The sequence below is a fragment of the Gasterosteus aculeatus genome, chromosome 20 (genome assembly GCF_964276395.1).
Source record: "Gasterosteus aculeatus chromosome 20, fGasAcu3.hap1.1, whole genome shotgun sequence".
NCBI lineage: Eukaryota > Metazoa > Chordata > Actinopteri > Perciformes > Gasterosteidae > Gasterosteus > Gasterosteus aculeatus.
The window spans coordinates 9,902,986-9,929,788 of record NC_135707.1 but is presented as its reverse complement, the minus strand read 5'-3'; the positions used below and the strand labels follow the sequence as shown (position 1 = coordinate 9,929,788).

The 26,803-nt window shown below is 45.6% G+C and overlaps 1 protein-coding gene and 1 long non-coding RNA gene across 3 annotated transcripts in view; both read right to left on the bottom strand.

The window, feature by feature from the left end:
- itga8 (integrin, alpha 8) overlaps positions 1-25,257 on the bottom strand; it is a 31,747-nt gene extending 6,490 nt beyond the window's left edge. For both annotated transcript variants that reach the window (XM_040164902.2, XM_078095084.1), the window contains exons 1-22: positions 24,861-25,257; positions 24,464-24,594; positions 22,053-22,153; positions 21,858-21,981; positions 20,511-20,572; positions 20,076-20,121; positions 18,375-18,500; positions 18,170-18,214; positions 16,730-16,773; positions 14,871-14,927; positions 14,630-14,682; positions 14,339-14,544; positions 12,069-12,266; positions 7,925-7,970; positions 7,708-7,815; positions 4,961-5,016; positions 4,608-4,765; positions 4,364-4,495; positions 3,621-3,688; positions 3,004-3,151; positions 2,326-2,418; positions 277-356 (exon numbers count right to left, since the gene is read on the bottom strand). In XM_040164902.2, coding sequence (XP_040020836.2) covers positions 277-356; positions 2,326-2,418; positions 3,004-3,151; positions 3,621-3,688; positions 4,364-4,495; positions 4,608-4,765; positions 4,961-5,016; positions 7,708-7,815; positions 7,925-7,970; positions 12,069-12,266; positions 14,339-14,544; positions 14,630-14,682; positions 14,871-14,927; positions 16,730-16,773; positions 18,170-18,214; positions 18,375-18,500; positions 20,076-20,121; positions 20,511-20,572; positions 21,858-21,981; positions 22,053-22,153; positions 24,464-24,594; positions 24,861-25,054 — 2,276 coding nt within the window. In that variant the 5' untranslated portion in view covers positions 25,055-25,257. The remainder of the gene's footprint in view (positions 1-276; positions 357-2,325; positions 2,419-3,003; positions 3,152-3,620; positions 3,689-4,363; positions 4,496-4,607; positions 4,766-4,960; positions 5,017-7,707; positions 7,816-7,924; positions 7,971-12,068; positions 12,267-14,338; positions 14,545-14,629; positions 14,683-14,870; positions 14,928-16,729; positions 16,774-18,169; positions 18,215-18,374; positions 18,501-20,075; positions 20,122-20,510; positions 20,573-21,857; positions 21,982-22,052; positions 22,154-24,463; positions 24,595-24,860) is intronic.
- A 114-nt stretch (positions 25,258-25,371) lies between these two features.
- On the bottom strand, positions 25,372-25,826 carry LOC144389645 (uncharacterized). The gene is made up of 2 exons (XR_013453783.1): positions 25,691-25,826; positions 25,372-25,550 (listed from the first exon to the last, which is right to left on the bottom strand). It is a non-coding gene; the product is annotated as an uncharacterized LOC144389645 (long non-coding RNA).
- Positions 25,827-26,803: the final 977 nt, after the last annotated feature.

Here is a 26,803-nt window from a genome sequence, read left to right as displayed (position 1 = left end):
ATCTAACCGCCTGCGTCTACTCATGTGATGTCTCAAAATCCAGTCCAGGGAGCAGACAGTGGACATGTTGTGCGGAGCTCGTCTTCTCCCCGAAGCCCCTCTGGGCCGTCGGTTTTCCTCAACCTCTGCGGTCAGTTTCATCCAAACCACAGTCGACGAGATCAGGACAGACCCGGGGCTCATTTACAAGACTCAGAAGAAAGACACATGGCTCTTTGTGTGGGTGTGATGTTTGGGGGGAGTGGAGGGGTGAGGGGGGGGGGGTATGCGTGTCACCTGTGGATCTGTAGCCCAAAGGTCATCTTCGGTCCCGCGTCTTCTAGCCTTTGGACGGAAAATCTCAAACCGACGGACAGCTGGGCGAGAGTGTGGAGAAAACAGGAAAAGAGAGAGAGCATGAAAACACGTGACAGGAGAAAGAGCAGCTGAGTTGAGGAGGAATGACTGAGGAAAGAAAGACAGGAATAAGGTGCACAACATCAAATCTGTACATCAGAGACCACTAAAAGTGACCGGTAATAAACGGTCAAATCCATGTTAACTAAAGCCTTTTGTTGTTACATTGGGTCTGTGTTGTGTGTGTGTGTGTCTGTAGGTATGCACGAACATCTGTAAACAATAATAAATGAACAATTCTAAAATCTGAGAAAATCCAGACTACACACATAAAAGGTACCTTTAAGTTTCTTGTCTCTGTGGAGTTTAAATCATATCCCAGAGGCTAACTCGAAACACGTGGAGGCCCAAGTTCATCACCCACTGTAAAACGAAAGCGCGGGTGTACGTGCTTGTTGCCGTGTGACAGTGAGGACACGCATGTGCACGCGTGTGTGTGAGCTGTACTTAACAACAGATCAAACACATGGTGCAGAGATGGGAATGACGGCTTGCAGACTCGCACTAACACTGCAGGAGGCAGGCCTGTCCGGGGGGGGGGGGGGGGGGGGGGGGATTCTAAACAGACACCAAGTGAGTATGAGTCATTCAGAGAAAAGACCATAAAGCCCATAAAGCTCGGTACTCGAGGAGGAAAATAATCCAACATCAGTCTGAAGAGGTCAATTTACGCTCTTAAGATGTCTCTTTAAGCATCACACTCCAGCACGTCAAATGTGACTTTTTAAAGTATGTTGTTTGAATTTATGTTGGTTACAATGGATGGAACGATTTCAAGGTGGAGAAAAATTTATATTAAAACACCCAACGATGCAATGTGGTCTTGCAATGTGGGCAGATTGTATCTATTCTACAACACGACTGAATACACGGCTTCAGTTGCATTAAATACTGAGAGGATTTGTTTATGGTGCAGCATAGTTTAAGGAGCCTACAAAAGGTAAGATCTTAATGCCTGGAAAGTTGTCTCCAACTCCGATTACACTTAATAAAATGTTCTCATTTTCACTTGACAAAGCTAATACTAAGATTGACATGTGTCCATCATATAATAATGTGTTTGGAACATGCTGAATTCTGCTTGATGGCATCAGAACGAATTAAAGATAAAAGAAAACAAAAAAAACAAAAACACACAGCTGAGCATGCAGAAATTCTCAAGCCCCAACCAGCTTTCTACCAGGCGTGTAGCTCGAATGAGGTTCAAGGATGAGAACGATGCAACTACAGTCTGTAAGGGGGGCGTACGGAGGTATGTTCTGCAAAAGGTCATGGATTCCTTGGGCAAGGGGAGAGTTAAATATGGGAAACATCTGGCCGGCTGGAGAGCGCACTCAAACACTTAGACACACACACGCTGACACACACGCTCACATGCCTTGTTGTGCGCTCCTCAAACAAGGGTGAAACTTGTTGGTGGAGGAGGTGGAAGTATGCTGATCCTAGCATCTAGTATCCCGCGTGTCGCCTCCAGAGGTCAAACGCACCTCTGTGACGGCCTTGACGGCCTTAATAAAAATCCCACATTCACAGTAATACACGTACTGGATCACACACACACACACTGAACCACATGTGACAAGCTTAGTGGCACACATGCGCAACCCGGTGTGCTAGAATTTCATGTAGGAAAAGGAAGGTTCTTTATTTTACAAAGCCTTGACTTCCTGCATATGTCATCCACCCGAGAGCTAAATGGATTATTATCAAAAACACTGCAGACACACGCGCACGCAGGGCAACACACTCGCGTAGACACATTGAGTGTGAAGCACAGTCAAGGGAGTCAAAGTGTGTGGAATGAGGTCAAGGTGTTCAGTAATCACGTGAGACCATCAATCAGTTTGAATTAAACCTGAGGCGTAACAGTCGCAGCACCTGAGCATTGAAATCGATGCTGTAATGCTTTTTTTGTGTGTAAAAACTCACCTCCGTTCCAGCCACCATCGGGTTCCCGAGGTCACACACCACCATTCTGGACTCGTTGACCAGCTTGTACTCGCAGTTCAGCTGCGATAAGGACTAGAGAGCAACAAGAAGCAAGGAGAGAGGAGAAGCGCGGCGGGTGTGACGATTGAGTCAAAAGTGAAGGACACGACAAATGAAAAGAACAATGAAGAAACGTATAACAGAAGGGAGGGAAAAAGAGGAGTAATGGGACGGGGGGAAGCAGGAGAGGAAGGGTGATGAATGCTCTGACAGTAACAACCTCATCAATCAAACAGCCCTATTACACACTCATTAGCGCACACACACACACACACACACACACACACGTGCAAACGCACCCACACACACCCACGCACACAGCCATTGACCCTATCCATTTCCGTGGTCACTGATGCAGCTTGTAAATCATAAAAGGGGCTTTTGGGGCCGCTGCCAGTAAAGCATAGCCGGCCTTGCCTTAATGTCTCAAACACAAACCACCAAGACACAACAGGAAGTGATGTCATACTGCTTCAAATCGCTGTTCATATGTTGTGCGATAACCGATGCTGCCTCAATGCTATCGTCTATTTTAATATATTTCCTACTGCCCCCCTAACTAACAAAAACAAACAACTTCAGACACGCGTGTGTGTGTTTGAGCGTTTGTTTAATTACCTCCACCCTGCGCTCCACTCCAATGTAGTCGGCCTCCGTCGGTATCAGCGTGTAGAGTTCCGTCTCGTAGGCTCCCTCTCCTCGGTTCACCGCAGTGATGGTCAACATTACCAGGTTGTCGTCTCCAATAACCATCTCGGAGCGGTCCCTGTGTTTGGTTAATGAAGAAAACAAAAAAGAACATCAAGAAAGAGAGAAAATACAGTTTTTCTGTCACGTAGAGGACACAGAAAACGAAGCACTTTAATCCAGTTACATAAAAGAATATCCAAAATCAACTTTCTTGTTTCATGTGCAGTCGGCTCTACAGCTTGGAATGCAATAGCCCTGAACCCAACAATAGTGTGTGTGTGTGTGTGTGTGTCAGTGTGTGTGTGTGCACGTCAGTCAGTAGAGGGTGACAGGATGTTTGTATAACACTGCCATGGAGATATCGTGCAGCTGGAAACACTATAAAGACAAATTCACACACACACACACACACACACAGGTAAATGGAATCTAAACCTTTCTCATTGTGTGAGGAATAACAGACAAACTGTCTTTAGTTTTGCTGTGTGCGTCTGTCGGTGTTGAGTGTTTAACGGTGGAGGTCAGAGGGGCCGTGTCAATCTTACATGGTGGCAGAGAGCTGGAGGTCGGGGATACAAATATTGTCGTCACCGCAGTCCAAGAGAATGTAGGCCTAAGGGCAAGAGGGGCACAGACAGGGGGGGTGGGGGGGGATTGAGGAAATTATAGAGGTGCACTGGACAACATCATGAAGCCCAAAATAGAAATACACACAAGTGAGATGCAGATGCTGCATACGTGCAGACACGTTGAATTGTGACATGGACACTATACCATCTTTGCTGTCCGGGTCCTGCAGAAAACGTTTTGGGTTTGGTCATTTTTTTACGTTACAATAAATAATTTCTCACTTTTTATGCGTTTCACATTTTGTTAATCACGCCTGTTTGTTTAACAAAAAATGTTTTAAGTGGTTCCAGAGTGAAGTTTTTGATCAGTCAAGTTTCATTTGGCAAGAGTTCAGCAATGATAATGTGATATATCCTGTGAGAGGAGAACGTTGACCTTCATATTAACAGGTTAAGCAGAGCTTCTTTTGTTCCCATTTTTCCTCAGACAACGAGATACGACATCAGGTCAAATTTGAGTTTATTCCTCTATTCAGCTCAATATCACAGATTTGTGTCATAAGAATCTATCTTCTCCTCTTATAGCATAGATTTGGGTTAAACTTTCAAAGCAGGCAACATGTAATAGATGGAAGTGAAATAGCAAAATGACAATGTGGAAAACCAAGAAAAAAATGTAACACTAGCAACCGAGAATAATGAACTGTATATATACTCACGTGCTCTTGAAGGAAGGTACTGCTGTAATGGTTGAGGACAGGTGGCAGGTTTCCGCTATGACTGGGTGGAGCCAAGCTGTAGTTCAGAGCCAGTGAGATTGGGGTCAATTTGTCCCTAAACTCATCTTCTTCCTAAGACGGAAACGGAAAGAGTTGAGAAATGTGTAGTAAATCAACTTTGTTTGGTATGAATAGTATTTAAAGAATTGCACAGGTGTAAGATTCACAAGTGTGATTTGCTCACTCTCAGATAAATGGTGTAGGTCAGACATGCATTCGGGCTGTTGTATCCCAATTTTAGGATCCCGTTGCGCTGAGGCTGCTGGGTGTCCAGGAACAGAACTCTCTTGACTCCTCCTCTGGTTCCCTTCAACCAATCCAGCTGCAGCTCCGCTCTCAGGTCTGGACAAAAGGTACCGATACAGAGATGGATGGAGATGAGAGGAGAGGGAAGCCTGAGTGTAATGACAGTGAACAACTAGATCCGTCCAAGTTGACAATCCCCTAACATGTACACATGTGTACTCCACAGACCATCATTATTGGAAACAACTTCCTATTATTCTTTACTATTCCTATCCGTGTACTGCTGCTTACCCACAGCGCTGGGGATCCCCACTCCACTCACTGCTGCACACACCTCCACCTTTAGGCTGGAGGAACATGATCAGAAGATTAATAGTTAACACAAGCAAGGGGGACTGTTTGCATATTGTACACAACACATATCTGTCTATTGAGCCACAAGCGTGTCAACACATGGGAGTCCAATTCCTATTGGGACCTTTAATTCTAAAATATTTACCCACTCATGATACCATAATACTGGGTTTTATATGTGTAAGAACAGTAAGCCAAGCAAGTACAGTAAGAGTGCTCCAAAACCGCAGGCTTAGTTTTAATGTTTTATGGTTAGACATTGTTTCTCAAAAGCTTTGAAAATAAGGATCCAAGGGGTCTTTATATCATCTTCACTGGGATTAATCTTATAGATCAGAATTAAATGATGCTGTTTTAGTCGTTTAGACATGGAAATGGAGGCTTTCAATTCTGGGTATCATTTACTTTAGGCTTTAAAATCTGAACATGGTTTCTATCAATTTGTGGTTTCTGAAGACAATGCAGGCTGTTCATATTTGCAGCGTATACTATTTCAGCATGAGTTGTGTGGTTTATGCACACCAGGAATTTGATAAATCATGACTGCACACTATGCTCCAATGATATTAAACCATTCATTACAAACATTTTCTTCCCTCTTAATTATATGCATGACAAATCCTAAGAAAACTAACTATATAATCAAATACACTGTCCCTAAGCAAGGTATTAATTCCTTCCTGTGCTCCAGGAGGCAGTGGGAAATACCGCTGAGGGCCCTTTGAGTCCCTCAATTAGACACAGACATGGGAGACTGGGAAACATTTCTGCATTTCCTCTATTTTAGTGTATATTCACATATGTGTAAGAACGTGTGTGTGTGTGTGTGTGTGTGTGTGTGTGTGTGTGTGTGTGTGTGTGTGTGTGTTATCACCTCTCTAATCACGAACAGGAAAGTGACTCCCCACAGGGAGCTCTGCACTGTTAATATGGGCTAATCTGAGGAAGCTTACAGATCCAAAGCTCCTGATTTTAAAGACTAAGCAATATGAGACATGAGGTGACTTCATGTGAATATTGTTTGTTTTGCTTTGAGTCCACAAACTCAAACCACCAGAAAGCAGATGTTGGCTGGTAAAGGCTTGTGTGTTTGTTAATAATCAGGATCCCCATTAGATGAGACAATAATGATCAGCCAGATTTCCTGATAGTGATGGTGTGCAGTGCAGATGGGACTCTATGTGTGTGGGATAAAATACAGGTTTCTATTTTAAAAACGACTCCCCTAAGTCACGTTGACCTCTTTAGGTGGTTTCTTGCGTGTTTATTATGGGTTGCATGTTAGAAGGTGTCTGTTTTTTTTATTTTGGGTGTGTGTCCCCCAGTGGCTCTAACAAGCACTGTGTGTCAAACTTAAAAGTATGCGCTGGGGAAACGACCCCCATTTTAACACAGCTCTGCCGCTTGGTTACTTATTTCTGTGTGTAATTTCCCCCTAAATGCATCTGTGCTCCACCAGCCGCCCCCTGATAGACGGCCCTCCCTGCAAATAGGAACACATACATCCCTTCATTTTAAGACGGCTCATTAAGTATCTATAATTCATTCGATAGTACTGAGTCCCAGAAAAGCAGACGTTAATGGACGGATGGATATACACATATTATGTATTCATTGTTAACAAATACCTTAAGAATAATGGTGATTGTTACCACCTTGCATCAATGAAAACAAGTGGAGAGAATATTTTTTTCATCCAGATGTTGTCTTCGAGGACTTTGGAAATACCTTCAACCACGTTTGCGTCCATGTCTTACGAGTCCGATCTGATTTCATACCTCCGACAAAACATTATTGGCGGTTTATTTGAATAAGCTGAGTTATGTTTTCACAGAATTCCATAGTTTAGTGCTTTTTGTCCGATCCAGATCCTGTTTCTTTTTTCACCTGCCGCCAAGATTCACACACACACACACACACACACACACACACACACACACACACACACACACACACACACACACACACACACACACACACACACACACACACTATGACGTTAAACCAGCCGAACACACTTTCCCGTCCAAATAGTCAGACGGACGTTCCGGCCCCAATAAGTTTGGACTAACAATAGACTGTGGCGAACCAGCAGGAACCTTTAGGCCTTCTATCCACGGGGACATAATAATGTATTCAAAATAGAATTATACTGCTTTAAATCAATAGCAGGCTTTCATGAATCTTCATTTCCAGGTTATATGAGATTGTTTTTTCAGTCTTTCTAGATGACGGACAAACAGTCCTTGGCTGATGAGAGACGTCTCGACCACACAGATAAAATATTACACATTGTGTCGGTGTGTGTGATTTGAGAATGCGTATACTATCCTTATACCATTGCAGGATACAGTACACACAAGTTACACAAAACTGCAAACAAGCAGAAATTAATGTCTAACTGTAGTAAATCTACTAAATGAAGTACACACAAAGATTTAATTTCTTTTCCTTTTAGCTTTACTCTGAGTGGGCATTGATGGACGCCTTTGCCACTCGATGGTCCGCCCAGCTGAAAACCGCCGTGAAACATTGTGAACTGTGGTGACGAGCTGGAGGTCAGAGGTTAGGATTGTTACCTATATTTACTTCTTGTCTGTAAATATATAATTTATACAATTCGTATATTTTGAATCTACCTTGCAGAAGTATTATTAAAATCTACCCGAGCTTGCCATTCTTACCAAGTAACCATGGTATCCGTTTGAGGCAGGCGACACTGTCGGTCATCGGGATTCAGGGTCCTGGGGGTCAAGGTCATCGTGGCTTCCACGGACACCACAGCCTGAGACCTGCAGACAAACACACCACACACACTGATTTAAGAAGTATAGAGTGAGGAAAGGCACAAACAGCAATCTACACAGAGAAGCAGTTTAAACGCTGTGTTCACTCTTGTACCTGTACAGCGACACCTCGCCTGCCCCGAACGCCCCCACTATCAAATCTGCAGAGAGAGAGAGAGACAATCAGAGCCAGAGAAACAGAGCCAGAGACAGAGACACATAGAGAGACAGACAGAGAAACAAAGGGAGGGAGAGACAGAGAGAGACACGGGGAATCGGGCTTCAAAGAAAGCCACAGATGGGACTGATTTCAAGGTCTCCAGTAATCTTCATTAAACACAGACTTCTCATGTTTAATGCACACACACACACACACACACACAGTAACACACAAACACACTGTGATATTGCCGTGGCATTTTTCTTCGACATCGCTGTTACTTTCACACATGAGCCAGCTCAGTGTAAATTCATAAATGACTAAACACACAACAAGCATTTATCTGTGTGTGAGCTAATCACGTATGTACGTGTGTGTGTGTGTGTGTGTGTGGGGACGCATGTGTGTGTCTGCGGCGAGACAGGGACCCCGCGCTACATTCCAGTGCCATTAAAAAGTTCACATCGCTCCAATCACATTTCACAAAGCCGCGTTTCCCAACAGCTCCTAATTGTAAGCAGCAACAGATCTCATCTATATGACATTTTTATTTGTTTTTTTTCATTTTGTGATGAACACACACTTTTAATTGGCTCCCATGAGTTTAAAATAGAGCCTGGTATTTAATGGCTGCGGTTAGGGGACAAATGCCAACGAAAGCCTAGCGCGCGCACACACACACACACACACACACACACACACACACACACACACACACACGCACAGTGCTGATTAAAACAACGTGAAACTGAAGAGAGGCACTTTAAGGGTACAAGCCATCACAGCCCGATTAGGTTGTGTGATTCTGAGAAAGATAAGTAAACTGAGCTGCAGCTAATTCTTTTTTTTAAATAATCCAGTACTTGATTTTTATTAAGGATCAATAGATGAATTGTTTGGCTTATAAAGTGATAGAAGAAAGAAAAGTAAGCCAAGAAAAGCATCTCTATCTCTGCCAATCTGCTGCGTGCAGGATGGGACTAAGCTGGTGGGAGAGATTCGAGTAGAATTTGCTCGTCATTTGCTGCGTCTTTCTCTCCCTCCTGTGTATTGAAGAAGAAAGGGACTAATTGAATCTGAGAGAGGGACATCTGTTTCTGCTACTCAGTCACTGAGTCCACCTGAAACCAAAACATTAAACATTTAGGCCTTGTCCCTGGTCCCCTGAGGTGTCCCCATGTGTCTCTGTGTGTGTGCTGTATCGTAGACCTCAAGATGTGGGTTTAGAGGGGCAGCTGGAGAACTAAAAACGGGGGGGGGGGGGGGGCAGTAGGAGGAAAAGAATTATTGGAAATGGAGGGGGGGCAGAAGATGGTGCAACCACAATCTGTGGAAGCCATCAGACACAAGGAGAGAGGGACCACTTCACTCCCGGTCCTCTGTTCTCTGTCCTCCCCTCTGCTGGAGTTGTGCAACCAGGAGATCCAACTCCAGTCCCGCCATCGCATCAATTCAGTGGTTGTTCGCACGGTTTGCTTTCAAAACCGACAGTCTGACATGAGACTGACTGGTTGACAGGGCACCTTCGGGGTTAAGAGTGTGTGTGAGTGTGTGAGTGTATGAGCGCGTTGCATGGCTGCAGAGGGCTAAATTAAATAACGGCCCACTTTCCTTTTAATGTCAATCCCATTTCCTTCGGCACAGGAAAACTTGCCTGCCACTGTTAATTTGAGGTTAGTGTGGGCGTGTGTGTGTGTAGATACGCAGCGAACCATAGGCACACACACACACACACACACACACACACACAAACGGGCCGACCACCACTACGCACACTCCCAAGTTACAGACTGTACGACGTGGAGGTACAGTCTGTAACTGAGCTCCTTTAGCTATCGGTGTCCCTCCTGGGCTGTGAAAACACAACCTCCATCCCGAGATCGGACCGCACGTCACAGGCTGCCTGCTTAGCTGCAGGGGGGCGGCCTCCATGATGAAACGCCAAAGGTCAATGACACTCCCTGGAAAAGTAGGCGGTTTTAAGAGGCAAATTGAAGATTTCTTAATTTTCGGGTACATGTGTGGGATTTTAGGTCTATTCGGTAAATTGACAGCCATTATATATATTTTTCCAACAGTACATTGGCTTGAAATGCATTTTTTTAACACGGCAGACAGCGGGATTGGCTGTTGCACATTGTGGCGGATCTTCTTAGGATTGAGCAATATGAGCAATTCAAGGACTTGTTCACAAGTCACACGTTTGGTGAATGTTATTCTAATATTGAGGGAACGAGAAATGGACAAAAGAAAACTAAAAAGGCTCTAAAACAAGAAAGAGGTACAAATTACACAAAAGCCCATGCAGAATGAGGAACAAAATAAAGCAGGCAGACGTGAGTCCAGCAATACATTTTACACACACTTACTGACCTAACGACCAACCTAATGACCCACTCGCCACCACACACGTCCAAATCACCGAACCCGACATGTTTCCCTGGCTGCGGTTCACTTCGCAAGTCGGTGTGATTGACAGGTAAAACATTGTCAGTCTTTGACCTCTGACCTCTTAACTGAACCTCAAACGCACCCCGAGGCTATCTGACCCCCTTCCGATACACAGATGACCCTGACCTTAACTCGGGCCTTTAGTCCAAACCACACTGCTTATTCACCACATCAGTGAAAGATCAACTCAGGCGTCCGTGTCGACCGGACGTCTGATAAAGTTTAATTCTGGGCTGCCACCCTTAAGTGTTCCTTTTGATTCATAGCGTGAGCTATCAAAGCAAAGCATAAGCATCTATGACAGAATCTTTTAGAAAACAAGTGATGTGGAGCTTCATCGCCAACATTTAACTTCCATGGAGGCAAATGGCGGATTGAGCCTCCCAGACGGCCGGTGCCGTCCTCTCGTAATAATGATCAAACATCCGCGGCTCCTTTGAACAGCGTGACTTTACTGCCCTGCTAACGACACTCTGTGTGCGTGTGTGTTCATTTCCGTCAGCCAGCTCTCTAATGACAGACGGCCGCGTGTGTTTTTGTGCGCGTGTTTATATGATGTGTGTGTGTGTTGGCTGAAAGCTCTGCCACCCATGAGTTTCGACTCCGCTTCCTCCTCCACCCGCCTAAGTTCCAACCTGTAACCCCCGTGTGTGTATTTACAGTGCAATGTTTTTAATTTGGGGTCTCAGATGTGCAGTGGGTCCACGCAGGGTCGCGCTCTGACCCGGTGCCTGGCACGGGTTCAACACACACTCTCCAGCCGCCAGTGAAACTGATCACAAGCCACACATGCAAACCTGTGTGTTCCCCTGTGTGTGTCCCTTGCTCTCCTGTGTAGAATGAAAAAATATGTTATTATAGCAGAATGAAAAGGAAAAGGAGTGGGGGCAAAGATAAATAATAGGTAAAACAAAACAAATTCTTTTTCTTTCCAGTCTTATCTGTGTAAGCACAAAGCCAAAGTAATGTTGAGAGCAGAGTGGCTCTAAATTAGGGAGAAAATTAGGTAGTAAAACAGCGGTTTTACAGACCTGCTTTGTTTCAAATAGATTTTTTTGTACTAAAAACTCTTACGTACATAAAAGGCTTTGCTCTTAGCAAAGGTTCCTAATCCGTTTTTTTTCAAGTAAGAAGGTGTCCACTAGTAAGTAATTAAATGGCAAAGATGTGACGATGTGAAGATGTGGAGTTTACTGCATGTAATTAGATTAAATGAGGCATTTTCCGCACATAGTATTTGGGACACGGTTCAAAGCGTGACTTTTTAGCCCACGCAACATGCGGATAATGTGTCATTATACTTCTCCCGTCTAGAATCTACTTTTCTCTCCTTCTTCGGTACTATAATCCCCTAAAGAATGAGTGATTCAGCACTACCTTGGCACGCATCCCCGTACCCCCTGCTTCTGACTGATGACTTTACCAGAGTAGAGAAGGAAAGCAATACAGGAAAACATGGGGATGGAGTTGGAGAGGAGCATGAGGGGGGCTGAAATGTGGAGGTCAAGAATGAAGAGGAGGAGGGAGGCTGTAACGAGAGAAGCTGGCGGGAAAGCGGGAAATGTGAAGGAATGCAAGTCGGCGAAAGAGGACCGGTTCTAACATGGGGGGAGTTGAGCCGGGAGAGATCGATCCGTTGAGTGTTTACCGGGATACTGATTGTTGTCCAGGTCCTGGCCCCCTCGCAGAGTGAATCCAAATCCAGGCAAGCTGCCGCTGGGGGTCCCGGCTGCTCGCAGCTCTTGGCTCAGCGTCAGGCCTCGCGTTGATACGTCTCGGTTACCGTTAAAGATCAACACTCTGCCTCCGCGCTCCTCGCCGCCGAACGGACAGCCCACCGCCACGTCTAAGGGATGAAACACACACACACACACACACGCGTGGTTTAGACATCAGCAGGGTAAAGGCCCCTCCGAGACAGAATCAGTGGAAAACAGAGGAGTAAAAAGGACATATCCTTTTTTCACCTGGACGGAGGGGGGACCATGTCAACATGATCCTTTCTCTTTTCTTTTGTTTCACTCGTCTTTAACGCTCGTCTGGCCTTTAAACCTCAATAAGAGGAAGTACCACATTTTATCTTCACTTTAGCATCACTTGCATTGTTATCTCTGTGCAAGTTGTGTATAGTAAATTGCCGTGGCTCGGATTGATTCATTATTGTGTACTACATGTGTGTAACACTTCACAGATGTAGAAGCATGAAAGATATTTCGGAGCCGAGTGGAATGCAGCAAAAACAAACGAGATATAACAACTTGCAAAATAAGGTAATTTTCTTGAAAGGACGTTCAAATTGTAGCGTCAAACTGATTTTGTTGTTTACAATTTAACCTCTTAATGCCGCACTCAATGGACCGTTGCGTATGAAAGCAGGCTGCCTGTCGGTGCTGTAACTGTCCAAACACCTCTACACATCCTGTTTGTCCGCGGACTCCGTCTCTCTCAGCCTAAACAACTTGTTCCACATGAAGCAAATTGTGGGGGGCGAAGAGGATAAATGCAACCATGTGTGTGCAAGTGTATATATGAGCATGTGTGTGGATACGTCTATGGTGGATACGTCTATGTATATGTACATAACCAAATGGCTTTGTAAAAAAAAAAAAAAAAAAGAATAATGTGAGAATGGCTCATGGGCATCGCTCGTAAGCATCTGACATCCACAGCAAAATAGCAGAACACGCACCGTGATCACAGACGGAATTGGGCTGATTCTTTGAGCCAATGTTTTTGGGGTCTTCTTATTTTTTTTCAAATTGAATTAGCTGTACTGTACGGTTTCATTCTACAGCTGCGATGAAGTGATAAAGATGAGATGACATTGGTGCGGTTCCGCTTACATGTAGGACTTTGGACTCGGAGTGATGAGGTCACTGCTACGGGAAGGAGGAAGGCGAAGGCTGACTAGATATCTGCCAGTCATTATGCACGGAGGGACCACGAGGCCGCAGGGAGACTCGAACACCGAAGTTTGACGTACCGCTGAAAACCCTGATTACAACGTTTCCATGGCGACGGCGTAATGCCGAATAATGACTTCATCCAGGGGGAAATGGAATCATTAAATTAACTCTCAACAAGTATTCTCTTTGCATTTCACTGCCGCTGGTGGAGAGGCTCCATCTCTTTCTGAGATACAGCTGCATCCTGACGGAGAGCCTGATTACAGTGTGTTTTAGCCCAAAGAAAGCTTTAGTATTGATCCAATTGTTATTGATTCAATGGTTAAAGTGTTAAAAAAAGGTTTGGGAAACACGTTGACGCAGGCTGTCCATGAATAAATAAAACCTGGACTGTTGTATGAGGGCCAGATGTGCTTCAGATTCTCATTTTTAAAGCAGCATTAAACATGCCTGAACTTCATTGAGTATTTGGGCTGCGGGCTGCGTGGTCGCTGTGTGTGATGTTATGTGCGTGTGCGCCTGTGTCTTTGTTCAATCAAAGTGACGATAAAACAAACACATTGGGAAAGAATGAACTGCAGGCTGCCGGACAGAAACTCCCAGATGATTTCATCTTGGGACACATCTGGCGTTGAGTTAAAAATAACTCCAATACACACATGGCCTTATCCCTGATCATCACAGGAGGAAACAAGTTCACGTAGACAACCTTTCACCGCCGCACGTCCTGATTGGCTGAAGAGCTTAAAGTTTCTCGAGCAGCAGCGTGTGACCAGCAAGCAGCGCACGAGACACCAGCCGCACATCGGCAGTACAACAGAAAGAGGAACACATACTGCCACATAAAACATATGACAATATTTAGTTTAATCTTCTGGCCTCCTTTTCCATTTCCTATTTTCCGTCTGCAAATTTTTGTTTCTCATATAATTTTTTCTCTTGCTCAATTCCCCTTTTATCTTGTCTTTCCCTTTTTTTCCCCCCTTCATGCAGTGCATCCTTTTTAGCATACCATCGAAACCATCCTGGTTGATGTCTCCCAGTGGTGCTATAGCCGTGCCGAAGCGCCCAAAGGTGTGTGTGCCGGTTAGTGCAACGGGTTTGGAGAAAGTGAGCGGGGCCATCTGCAGGTACAGGTACACTCTCCCCACCTCTCTGGGTTTGCTCTCCATCTCTCTCTCCATGTAGAGGGGCGCTCCCACCAGCACGTCGTCGGTCCTGGGAACGAATGAGCTGTAGTTTCAATGCTACGAAAGACAGGACGGAGTACGTGTCCAGAGAGACGGGGAGAAATTCTACTTACCCATCACCATTAAGGTCACAGACAGCCACACAGTAGCCAAAATAGGAGGCCATCTGAGGGACAGGCGAGAAAGGAACGTCAGTATTTTCAACATGCTTTCATCTCATTTCATTTTTCACACCCATTCAAATTGAAGTCCTTCGAAATGGGAAGAATAACCATATCAGATGGTGCCCATTTTGCAGTGGTTTAAATGCTGCCCTGCTGTATGACTCTGACCAGGCTGTGTTAGTGCTCCTACCTGCTCCCCCGTAAAGTTCTGGATGAAGGTCAGATTAGTGGACTTCATCATTGCCACCTAAAACCAGCAGAGAGAATCCAGTGTGAACATTAAACCACCAGACATTGTCCTCCTAGTACTCAAAGAGCAAACACGGCCAAGCAGTTTGACAAACAGGCACATGGACAATGCTTGAAAGAATTACAAGCCTTTATTCTACTTTCCCTTCCCTCCCCCACCATCATCATCTTAACCGTTTCCCCCTTAACTCTCTTTCCTTCCCCCCATCCTAACCCCGGTCATGGGGGGAGATGGAGGGGGGAAGGCTGAGAATTCCTTCATAAGACCTAAAATAACAACCACATGGAGACAGCCGGGGGCTTAACGTCTACACAAATGCACGCACGCACACACACACAGACACGCACGCAGGAGGATGCATGTTGACCCATTCACAGATGTCTCAAAGACATACAAAAAAGGCATATGAACACGGACAGATAAGGATGTGTAAACACAAATGTTGAATCCCAAGCTGTGGCGTTAACCTTCATGCACTCGGAGTTGTCAGACTGGTCACAGACAGCTACACTAGTGCCGGGCCTGTACCATGTCTGACCTGCATCTCTCACAACACTCCTCCTGCTGCGAGCTGCGAGCCCCCCTCCTCTGTGACACTCACAGTGTCCGTAAAGGAAGGAGCACCCTTGCATCAGCTACAATGACCAGACACACTCTTGCAGGGTGCTGCAGTGTAGCTAGTCCTGTGGTTGCACTGCAGGTTTGGGTTAGGGGTCGTGTGTGGAGTAGGGTTAGCGGGGTTAGGTGGGGTCACCGCCCTCCACATGCAGCGGAAGCTGTGTGTCATTAGGGTGGATTGACACTGGCGGCCCTTAGGACATGTTCCCATAAGAGAAAACTAGACAATCTACGGTTTTCAAAGACACACATACATCATTTGTCGGATCGGTGTAGATACGTACAGTAAAAGCTATAATTGTAGATTACTTCATTGTGTGTCTACAAGTAAACACTGTACTTCTTATCTCTCTTATATCATAGACGGCAACACACAATGTACATCTGCAAAAATGTCAGGTTTTTATAAAGCATACAGACGGAAAAGAATCTTAAGACGGATACAGAATGCAGACGCAAAGAAAACCCCAATGGGTCCCTGGCATATTGTCTTGTATCTTGAAACATACTGGAGGGATCAACAACATCTGTGTTGGTCAAGTGTAGGTCAACATCTGCTAACTGTGAAGGCCAAACTATGTGGTTCACATACTTTTCAATCTCATCAAACCGTTCACTGACTGTTTGTTTTCTCTATGCAGTGATACCAACACTGAAATGAGATACCAGTCTACCATACCATACTGACTCAGAAAGCTGGATCAGGGAATTAATTTGTTCTTATCAGTACTAATAACAATTCAGTTTATCAACCGGTATCGGATGTCTAAAGGGGTAAATGAAGGGGTGTCGTACCCCCTGACACCTGTGCAACATCTGCATGTGTTAAAAAGCCTTAGCTTTTAACTTTAGCTATTGCTAAATTTGGTAGCATTTGTAAATAATCCAATATTCTCCCCCTGTTGCAAATAGATACTACTATTCTTAAATGTATCACCAGTCTGTCACAATGCTGTTAATGCTGAATAACAACAAATATATATTTCTGTCCATTTCTGGATTTGCTTCTCAGTTCTCACTTCAAACGGTTGCACTTAAATTGTACCTGTAATGACTCTTATCTATAGCAAGTTGTAAATTCGGCTTATTTAGTGAAATTGCACTTTCTTGTTCTTTTGACTTCACTTTGGATAAAAGCGTCAGCTTAATGTAAGGTAATATCATGTAAAGTTCATACTCACATATCCAAAGTTCTGAGCTCCTCTTGGGACTCCGGCTATCAGTTCTGGGAAACATACAAACAAAGAAAGACTTAGACTAGTGTGTGTGTGTGTGTGTGTGTGTGTGTGTGTGTGTGTGTGTGTGAGAGAGAACTACTAACAGAGAAAGAAAGGGCCCATCGGAGGTTTGTCTCAAAGGCCCGAAGCATTAAATCCCCGACGTAGCCCACCCTGTCAGAGGGGCCGAGTGTTGCTGAGAACGCAGTGAGTGATTTGGTGCTCTGCGTTTTGATTGATGAGTGTGGTTCAGCGGACGATCAGAGGGACCCACGCAGAGACGGAAGACAGGGTCGCTTCTTCCTGCCTTCAAGCTCTACCCGAAAAGGTTCCACCACTAGATTATAAACCAGGTCCTCCCTGCTCCACCACCACTCACTCACAACTCCCAGTTAAGACCGGTCGTCCGTTCAGAAGAGCGTTCAGGGAACAAGACCACAACAAGCTTGGTACCACAACACGACACGTACACACGCATGTGTAACCTCTTAAGGCCCACATTAAGACTCCCTGACATGTGTTGTGCCAGAGGCGGCTCGGGGCCTTGGTAGGATTTACATGGAGGTTTGTAAACGCGAGGCAGGGCCGCAGAGATCCCACTAAACGCTGATTAGCAAAGAGGCGCCGAGAGACAGGAAATTATGAATGGGAAGCTGAAGTGCCATGGAGGGGGGAGGGGGGGAGGGTCTCGTGTGTGAGACGGAGCTACACAAGAGTGAGTATGTGGTGGCAGAGAGTAAGTAATACAAAAGCGTTTCAATGGTTTAAACAATTTTGTAGAATGATATTGGTCACGTTTCCTTTTTAGATTTTCTTTAGTTGAGCTGAGCTTTGTTTTGAAATCATCATCCTTTGTGGGAATGAAGGTCAGCAGTACCTGAAGCTCGCATAGAGATGGGAATCAAAATGTCCCACATTCATAAAAAATAAAACACTCTATACATTTCCAGGAATCCCAAGCGACTGTATTTTGACCTTTTTTTACTTGAAAAGTCCCACAAAGATGAACTCGCCATCACTTTCCCCCACCTGCACCTCTTTCATAAAACAACGCTGAGCTTGCCTGTGCCGCCTTTCCACCATATATTTCACGCCCAGGGAAGATTGCCGACACACTCCAAACCTCAAGAGTCTGTCACTAATCAGTTTAATCAGTCAAAACGGGGGAGAGGAAGTCCCTTTATCAGCAGTTCTCCAAGTCTCGTCCCCTCGGGGTCGCGACCCAGACATACAGAGACGCTTCTCGTTACTGCCTTTGAGCTCGGACCGGGACGCTGTCAGCCAGCTGTCCACTCCCTATCGCCCCCCTCGAGGCGGTGAGAGGACGTGGAGCGAGTGCTCTTTGTCAGGGGGTTTCGCCATTGCAACATCTGGGGCGCTGTAATGAATTGTTTTCTTACTCACCTTGTTCAGAGTCTCCTGTAAACTCCCCCACTGCCACAGAGTAACCTAGAGGGGGATCGGTTGCACATGATGACATGTGGGCAGAATTAACTCGCACTGCTCTGTTTAAACTATACGTGATACGTGTAACGCAGTGTATAATTACTATTTAGGTCAAAGCGGTTGTCACTTGTGTGTGTGTGGTTGTTTTGTAAATGCTTGTTACCAAGGTAGCTGTCGTCGTGTGTGTCTTCGGCAGCTCGGGTGTGTTTCTCTCCTGGAACGCGTCTCAGCACCGCCTTCAAGGAGTAGCCGTTGAGTATCTCAGCTATCCCCGCTGTCATTACCTGGCCTGCACACACACACACACACGCAGTCACACACAGATAGATAGTCGACAAACACTCGGGGTGAGAGAGTCACATCTGTTCATGGCCAGTGGTTTTTAGCTTCGACCCTCCGCTATAGAAACCCGCTGGAGCTGCTCTCTGTGAAAGACTCATGGCGCCAAACAACACGTCGCTGGCTGACTTGAGTCATTGGACTCAAGAGACCAACCGCTGACGGGAAAAAACTGTTTCTGTGGCACCAACGACACTCTTCCTCTGGCTGTTGAACAATAGGTCAAAAAGAAATAATGATTTTTATCTATGGCCGGCCATAACCTTCCATAAATCCTCCTGTGTATGTGTGTACGCACTGCGCTTAACCTTCCTTCCACTCCTTCTCCCCCCCTTCTCCCTCCTCTTCACTCTGACACCACACAACGAGTTATATCGACTCATCATTAATCTGACTGATTAGACGCCGCCTCACAAACTGTTAACACAGACGCACAAAAGTCGCTGCTGCTAACTTGAAGTGTCCTTTAGAGGTTTTTTTTAATAATGACCTGGGCTGAAGAACATCTTTGTATATTAGAAGCTATACAATCCAGGCCGAGTGCTTTTATAAACATTGGGAGGAAGTGTTTTAACTGAAGGCAGCCTGCGCTTGCCAGGCTGAGGACACTGAGAGGGAGGAACCCATTAGGCTGTCCGTGATGTCTGTCGAGAGCGGTTTTGTATGCCGGAGCATTTATTATTTAACCATATGTAACAGCAGCAGACATGCCAAACAACAATCTGAACTCATATTAACAAATTGTTGCACTTTTCTCTTTATTTCCTGACCTCTGGCTCCATCCTTCTTTTGTAAAGAAACAAGGGCTGGTGGAAGTAACACGTGGGGTTACAAAAAAAAAAAGGAAGGACTTTTTAAACTTAGTTAACTCTCCTTCCACCTCACAAACAGCTGCTTGGACAAGATATACTGATTCAGATAACACACACAAACACTCTCACGCACCTGGACCCGAGCTATTAAAACACTTCATCCCTCTGCTTAGAACCCTTCATATCCAGCAAGCCAGAGGAGCAGATGATCCATCTTCCTTCTGGGCGTCTGACTTACTGCCCCACTTCTCCTCTCTCTCATGCCTACGCTGCAACTCCTTTCTATCGTCTCCTTAGCCATCCTTAAATCCCTCTCGCTGTCCTCCCTGCTCTTTCCCCACCCGTCTTCAGGCTTCCCTGAAGCCTCTTCCTCCCTCTGCGCTTTATCACAGGGAAGAGGGGCAATTCCTGCACACTCCATTAGCGGCCGATCAGCTCACTACGGAGCCCAAACACACATTTCCTGTTGCACTGCTGCACACAGAGAGGTCCAAGAAGTGAAGGACCAAGCATGGGGGCGAAAAAAAAGAAAATGAAAGCGACAACGAAAGAGAGGAGACACCTGTAATGAAATGCTGTATTTGGCGCGTGTATGTGGGCTGTTTAACTGACTGACTGCTCCTTCACACACTATTCCCACGTTTGAACATCAATGAAATCATTGTAAAAAAAAAGAGACCAAATGCAGGCTGACATACTGCTGCTGCAGTTACCTTGCCAGTAGAAGCTTCCAGGTCCTCCCACCACCAGCATCCCGTCCTGGGATGAGTGAGAAGAGTTGGGGTCAGTCATGTGACAGATGCTTGTGCGTGTTTGTTTGAGACTACTGAGGCCCATGCGTGTGTCAGTGTGTACGTATGGATGCTGTTGTCATCCTGGAGAGAATGACAACTTCCTGTACAAGAGGGTAGAGTTGGACCACGAGACAGAGGTCACAGTTCACATTGACTATACAGTGAAAGAATGCGTGTGTGTGTATGTGCGTGTTTGGTCCATCGTGTTCAGAGGCGACGGGAGGCTCCTCTCGGGACAAACGGAGGGGGCTGTCCCGTTTGCAGAAAGCCCCCCTCTGCTTGCACCTCGTCAGGAGACAAGATGTGGGCCGTCGGTTGTCATGGTGATAATGTCATTTCTGATACTGTCTTTACCTTGTTGAAATCCACACTAAAACCAGCCTGGCAGAAGCCTTGTCCCTCTGGGTCTGGATCATCTGAAAAAGAGACAAACATCTCTTTGCAATATAAAATATAAAAAACACCTCACTTCTTAAATAGAAAACGGCACTCATCTAACTTTACAGACAGCTTTTACATAAAATCCATTACAGTTTACAGAAAAATGAACCACTGAGATGTGTTAGTGTTTCAAAACTGCATTAAAGTGAGCACTATTAAACAAAACATAATAAAGTGTTCTCTGTTTCAGAGCCAACCTGAGGGGCAGACTAATAATGTGTAATGACACACCTGCATGTATAAACCAAAAGTGAGTTGTTGTTGTTATAGTCTGAGTTGTCAGGAGTTGTGAATTTTATGTTAAGATGACGCAAACTAGCTGTTGGAGGCAGAAAAAAACATAGATAGACACCTGATAAAGAAATACTTCCTCTGCAGCGCGAGTCCCCCCCTTGAGAGTGGTTGAGTTTACGATGTGATTATTCTAGTCCTGATTAGTTAGAACAGAGATAAACAACCAAATAGAGATCTTTAACAACCTTAAAACGCTACAGGGAGTGTAGTTATTAAACTGTGTGTTTGTGTGGAGGGTGAGGCCTTTTTATGCAGAGCAGATGATGGAGAGGACGATAAGAACTGTGTTTGATCTGCTGTTGACGATGCGCCACCTGATAGTCTCCATTTCTACTTATCGCATCTACTGGAGCCTCATATCAGCATACAGGGGGAGAGAGAGAGAGAGAGAGAGAGAGAGAGGCGAAAAGTAGGAGATGAAGAAAGGAAGTGGTCTAGGAAAATCCCTTCAATGTCATTTACAGAACTGTTGACAGAAAAAAAAAAAGTACAAGAGAGGAAACATTTTTCTGTCATTTCAATCATGTCCTCTGACTGTGGTTTTGGTGTTATTGGCCCAGATTTTGAGATGTTCCTCTGAGATTACTGCTGCCAGGCGAATACAACAGAATTTTGATTTTGAAAAAACACTTCAAAACGTTTTAAAAACATGCCAGCGACGGTTGTCATTGGGACTATTTCTTTCATTTCAACGACAACTGTTCACAGAGGAGGCCGCAGAGTTTTTTGTGTGTGATTTGGGGCGAGCGGTGCCTTTGAACTTGAGGCCTAGGTATTATGTTTTATAGGCAGAGTACATGATACGGCGTATTAGGGCGCGGACTACGAAAGCCACGTCGTTAACATTCGGAATAACGTGGTTCATTTGTGGTCAAGCTGACAGCAGAGGGAGAGAGAGACAAACAACGGGCGGCAGAATGGAGTGCAGCCAGAGGGAGAGTCGGAGACGAGGCGACGGTGACTCACTGGTCCTGCAGGGTGAGTACTCGGCGTAGGCGCTGAAATTCTGGACGGACACGTAGCAGGTCCCGACCGGGTCCTTCTCCCCGCTCAGTTTCACTGTCCGCCAGTGGTAGAGAGGAGCACATGCCTGCACGACACACACGACTCTCATTCCGGTTCAAAGAATGTTGGATATTACCGCATGTCGTGTCCGCTCACCACCACTTTTCCTTTGTGGGTCCTCACGGATGCTCCGAACCACTGGTGCGACTTGAACTCCAGAGGCTCTCTGGTGCCGTTTACCTTTATCATCCTGTTGTCTGGAGAGAGACGAAGACAGGGGGGGGTGGGGGGGATATGACATTTAAAAAATAATAATATTGGCACCAGTAAGAGCTAATATTGGCTGTGGTAATGTGGATACAAGCCAGCAGCTCTGCCTCTGTGAGCGGAAAACATTTGTCCTTGATAAACGAGGACAAACAGTCTTAAAGAAGCCAATAACCAACATCAAAACACCATTTGTTCCCCAGAAAAGACATTTGTCAGGATGCTGTTTTTTTTTTTCTAGTTAAAGGTTTTCCTACAACACTCTAACTTCTTGGCCTACGCACGCAAACGCACACACACACACACACACACACACACACACACACACACACACACACACACACACACACACACACACACACACACACACACAAGGCAGTCTGTGCACATTATCAGTAACAATAAAGTCTTAGTTTTGGTGTGAGTGCATGTGTGTCTCTTCTCCGTTGTAGATATTTTTCAGCATTGTTAAAGACCAGCTGGGTCCCTTTAGGTCTGTGAAGACCCCTTCACGTTAAAGGCCTTCCTCTGCCACATACCTACACTTAGAAAGGCGATGAATGCATAACAGTCGGGGGGGGGGGTGGATTGTTATAGAGATTATTGATTTGAAAACTATTTCTAAGTGTAGATCGTGTCACTATCACCTCATCGTTTACAGGATATATGGCGGATTGTTAGACATGTGTGCTTGCATTTTTCATGTAAAAAATCAAGTCGAGTTTGTCCTGGAAGATTTAAAAGCAAAAAGAAGGACCAAGAGACCAGGTGTCTTTACTCTAATTACGGACATGTAATCACTATCACTATCACCCCCCCAATCCCCCCTCTCGCCCTACTTGACACATCTGCATAACGTCACAGGAGCCACACAAGTACACACGCACACACACACACACACGCTGAGATGCACGGATGTTAACCAGTACAGTGCCCACATGTGTTCACCTCTCACTCGGATACATCAACGCTGTGCGTGAGCGTGTTTGTCTCCTTGTCTGGTTTGTACCTGTGATAAAGCGTCTGCGCTGTAACTATAGAAATATCTACCGTGGTCACCGTCATCCACCACCCACCCATTCTGCTGTGTAGATACGCACACATGACACACATCTGTTCCCCTCTGTGTTTATTCTTACATCCCCAAGACCTGAAATTTCCCCTAAAACTCTTCACACTAAAACTAAACCCGTTGGTGAAAATAACACATAATTAACTGGGGAAAAAAAGAGAGAACGATCCTCACTTTTGAAGTTTACCCTCATGTGAATGGTGCCTTTCTTTAGGTCAGGCAGAACAATAATGTTGGGCATCATCAGCTGATCGGCTATCAGCAGTTTTATCCATAGTTCAGCGACAGAGCAGCTGATCAGGAAAACATCCAATTATCTTCATACTCGCACAGCAGCACTTACATGAATGTCATCAGCAGGTCCATCCACAGTTTAAACTTCCTGACTAAACCATGAGTTTTTGATACAGTTCACACTGCCGCATTCTCATGTTCTCATGCATGTTGACGCCTCTCTCGCGATGCGGTCTGACAAATGATCTCATCCCGACAGAAGCTCAAACCACTTCCGCCAAAATGAAATGTGTAACAAACGATCAGCTACTTCTGCATCTCTCTTTTTCAGGTCCTCACAAAGATGATGGAAGTTCTCACAAAAAACGACAACAGAAGAACAAAGAGAGGGGAGGGAGAGAACGATGGAGAGCGAGAGAGGAGACAGGAATCATTTAAAAAAAATCTAATACAAAGCAGACCTCACCCAATCCCCCTTTCCTCTGAAGGGGAACTAAATTCCCATGTGCACACGGTTTACCCCCCTCCCCTCTGTCTCTCGTTTTCTCACTTGTTCCCCCTCTCCACCTCGTTCACAAACACACACTTACTACTCAGACGGAAAAGCGTGCATCGGAGACATTAGACGCACAAACACGGGCTGATTGGACAGTAAACCTTGATGATGACATATTGAAAGCCATAACCGACCTGATGGAGGCTTCTGCCAGCAAACCCTCCAGCCACCTTTTTTGTAAGATGAAGTTGATGCGACCCATATGTCTTATCTCTCTTTTTCATGCAGCAGCACATGGGCCAACTCATTTCCACACACTACGCACAGGCTACAACACTGTTCCAAGTGGATGGAGTAACATCTAGGGACGTCTACGCGTTAGAAAGCACACGCCACAACAGAAGGAGTCTACAGAACATGTTTAAACCCAGGGGGGGTCCCTCAGGAAGTCTTTCAGTAATTCATTTTGATCTGCAAAAGTATTTTCAGGTAACTCACTTGAATTATCAAAAGGAATCTGTCTGCAGCTGTCCGGCGCTCCGGGCCAGGGGCAGTAGTAGACAGCCCCAGCCTCCACCACACCGGGCTGGGAGGTGTTTGCCTTGGGAGCCCCAACCAATACACTGATCCTGAAAAGAGAAGAACAAAAGAACCAAGCTAACATGTAGGAAAGTGTGCAATGGATTATACAAGCTTATTATTTTCTCTTTATAACTCTGGTTTGCTCAGTCAATCAGAAATCTGAATCACTGCTCCTCCCGTCCCATTGCAGGATGTCATACTTTTGGATTTCATTACATGTTATTGAGTCTGCTGGAAAGCATATCTTGGCAGCTTAAACTAGATAGATAGAGTTTGATCCTGATGGGACAACATTCCTGATGTTGCCACTCACGTGTTGCTGTCGGAGGACGCTTGGTAGAAGTCCACAGAATAGCCAAAGTAACTTCCATCGGGTCCTCTGTAAACGGTAGGACGTTCTGCGTAAAGGTTAAAGCTCAAAACTCCATTTGGCGCCGACCACAGTACCGTCAGCACCCCGAGGATAAACATCCCAGCAGAGCAAGCACCGTCCCGTGCGCGCTCCATCCCGAAAGAACAGACGCGCACTAGTCCCGAAAAATGAGAGGGAAACCAGGGGCCGGGGGGGAGGAGGAGGGCGGGTGAAGATGGAGGGTTTCCTCGGTGCAGGTGAGGTGGGTTTTGTCCCGGATTAAGAACGCCGACTGGCCCTCTCACCGGATCACTGCGCTCCTCCAGAAGTGCGTCCTGACGCACGGAAACCACCAGGTCTGTCCGGAGCCTCCAAGGCTGCGCCGCCCCGCCCACAAAACCTTACCCCCCACGCGCATACACACGCGGACACACGCGTACACACACACTCACACGCACGCACGCACACACACACACACACACACACACACACACACACACACACACACACACACACACACACACACACACACACACACACACACACACACACACACACATTAAAACGCACAAGTCGTAACGGGGCATGCGCGTCACGGTCCCTCGTTTTATTGCACGTGCAACTTTTCTGTGGCGAATTGCGCGCTTCAACCTGAAACAATAAAGAATATTAAAGTGAGATTTACGGCCGGCTGCTCAAATCAGTGGCACAAGGAAAGTTGGAGCCCAAATACAAAGGTTTTGCAATGAATTGCACGCCATTATGCTCGTGAGCACTTTGTCCAATCATACCTGCAGTTCTTTCCGCTGAGATGGATCTGCTGTAATCACGTGGGCGGTTATTGCGTTGGCTCGCTGCAGAACGAGTCCAGGCGGTTTGGACCGGCCTCACTTTGAGGCGATTTAAACGAAGCAACATGGGCCTTCTTTCTCACTGAACAAAATGATAACAGTCCCGCGACGATAGAGAAGTGACGCGCCACACCAGGCAGTTATTTTGTACATTCAGAATCAGCTGAGCACTCTTTGGAAAATCTCTCTTATCAGAAATGAGAGGAAGCGATGTGATCAAGGGACCATTTCATTTGGTTTTAAACTAATGGGCACTTAGGAAATGGATTCAACTCCCACACCAGACTCCCTCGAAGACTGCAAGTCAGTCAGTTCCTCGGCCAGTAGAGTTTATAGGAAGCAGGCGAGAAGGTGAGGTAAAGAGTGAGAAGACCTTGACCTGCCACATGGGAGGGTGTCTCACTTCCACGGCCTCGACCTGTCCTCCTCCACTTGTTGCCTTCCATCCGTCCGTCCATTCATCATTCCGTCAACATCCTTCCATTAAACATGTCTCCGTCCTTTGTTTTCATTTCATTTGTGCAAACTTAAACATCTACCTGATCATTTTTGTGTGAGAGAAAGAGGAGAGTAAGGGAGAGGGTCTGTTCCTTCTCAACCGTGTGCAACTCAATGTAAATCGGAAGAAATGTGGATGATGATGTCGATGATGGAGGGAGGAAGGAGCAGATGGGTTCAGTGTGTGGAAATGCCAGGGAATAAGGGCACAGTGGTGCTTTATATTCTACACACTGTAGGCCCACATCCTTTCTGCATTAGACATTAGACACCCAGCCAGCATCACAACTCAGATACTGGAGCATAAACAGAGTTAAAACTCCTGAGCCAGAACAGAGAACTGTCCCTTTACAACGTGCCCCTTGTTTAATGGCACATAGAATTGCATCTTTTGGGGAATTTGGATGCAAACCTAATTATGCAGTTTTGTGTTTACATAGAGACACTTAAGTCACCATCAGTGTCGTGGAGATTTAGCGAATTACTGATTTAGAGTCTCTCTGGGGAAAAAGGTGATGGTATGTGATTTAGTGTAGAGGGAAACCATAATGACCT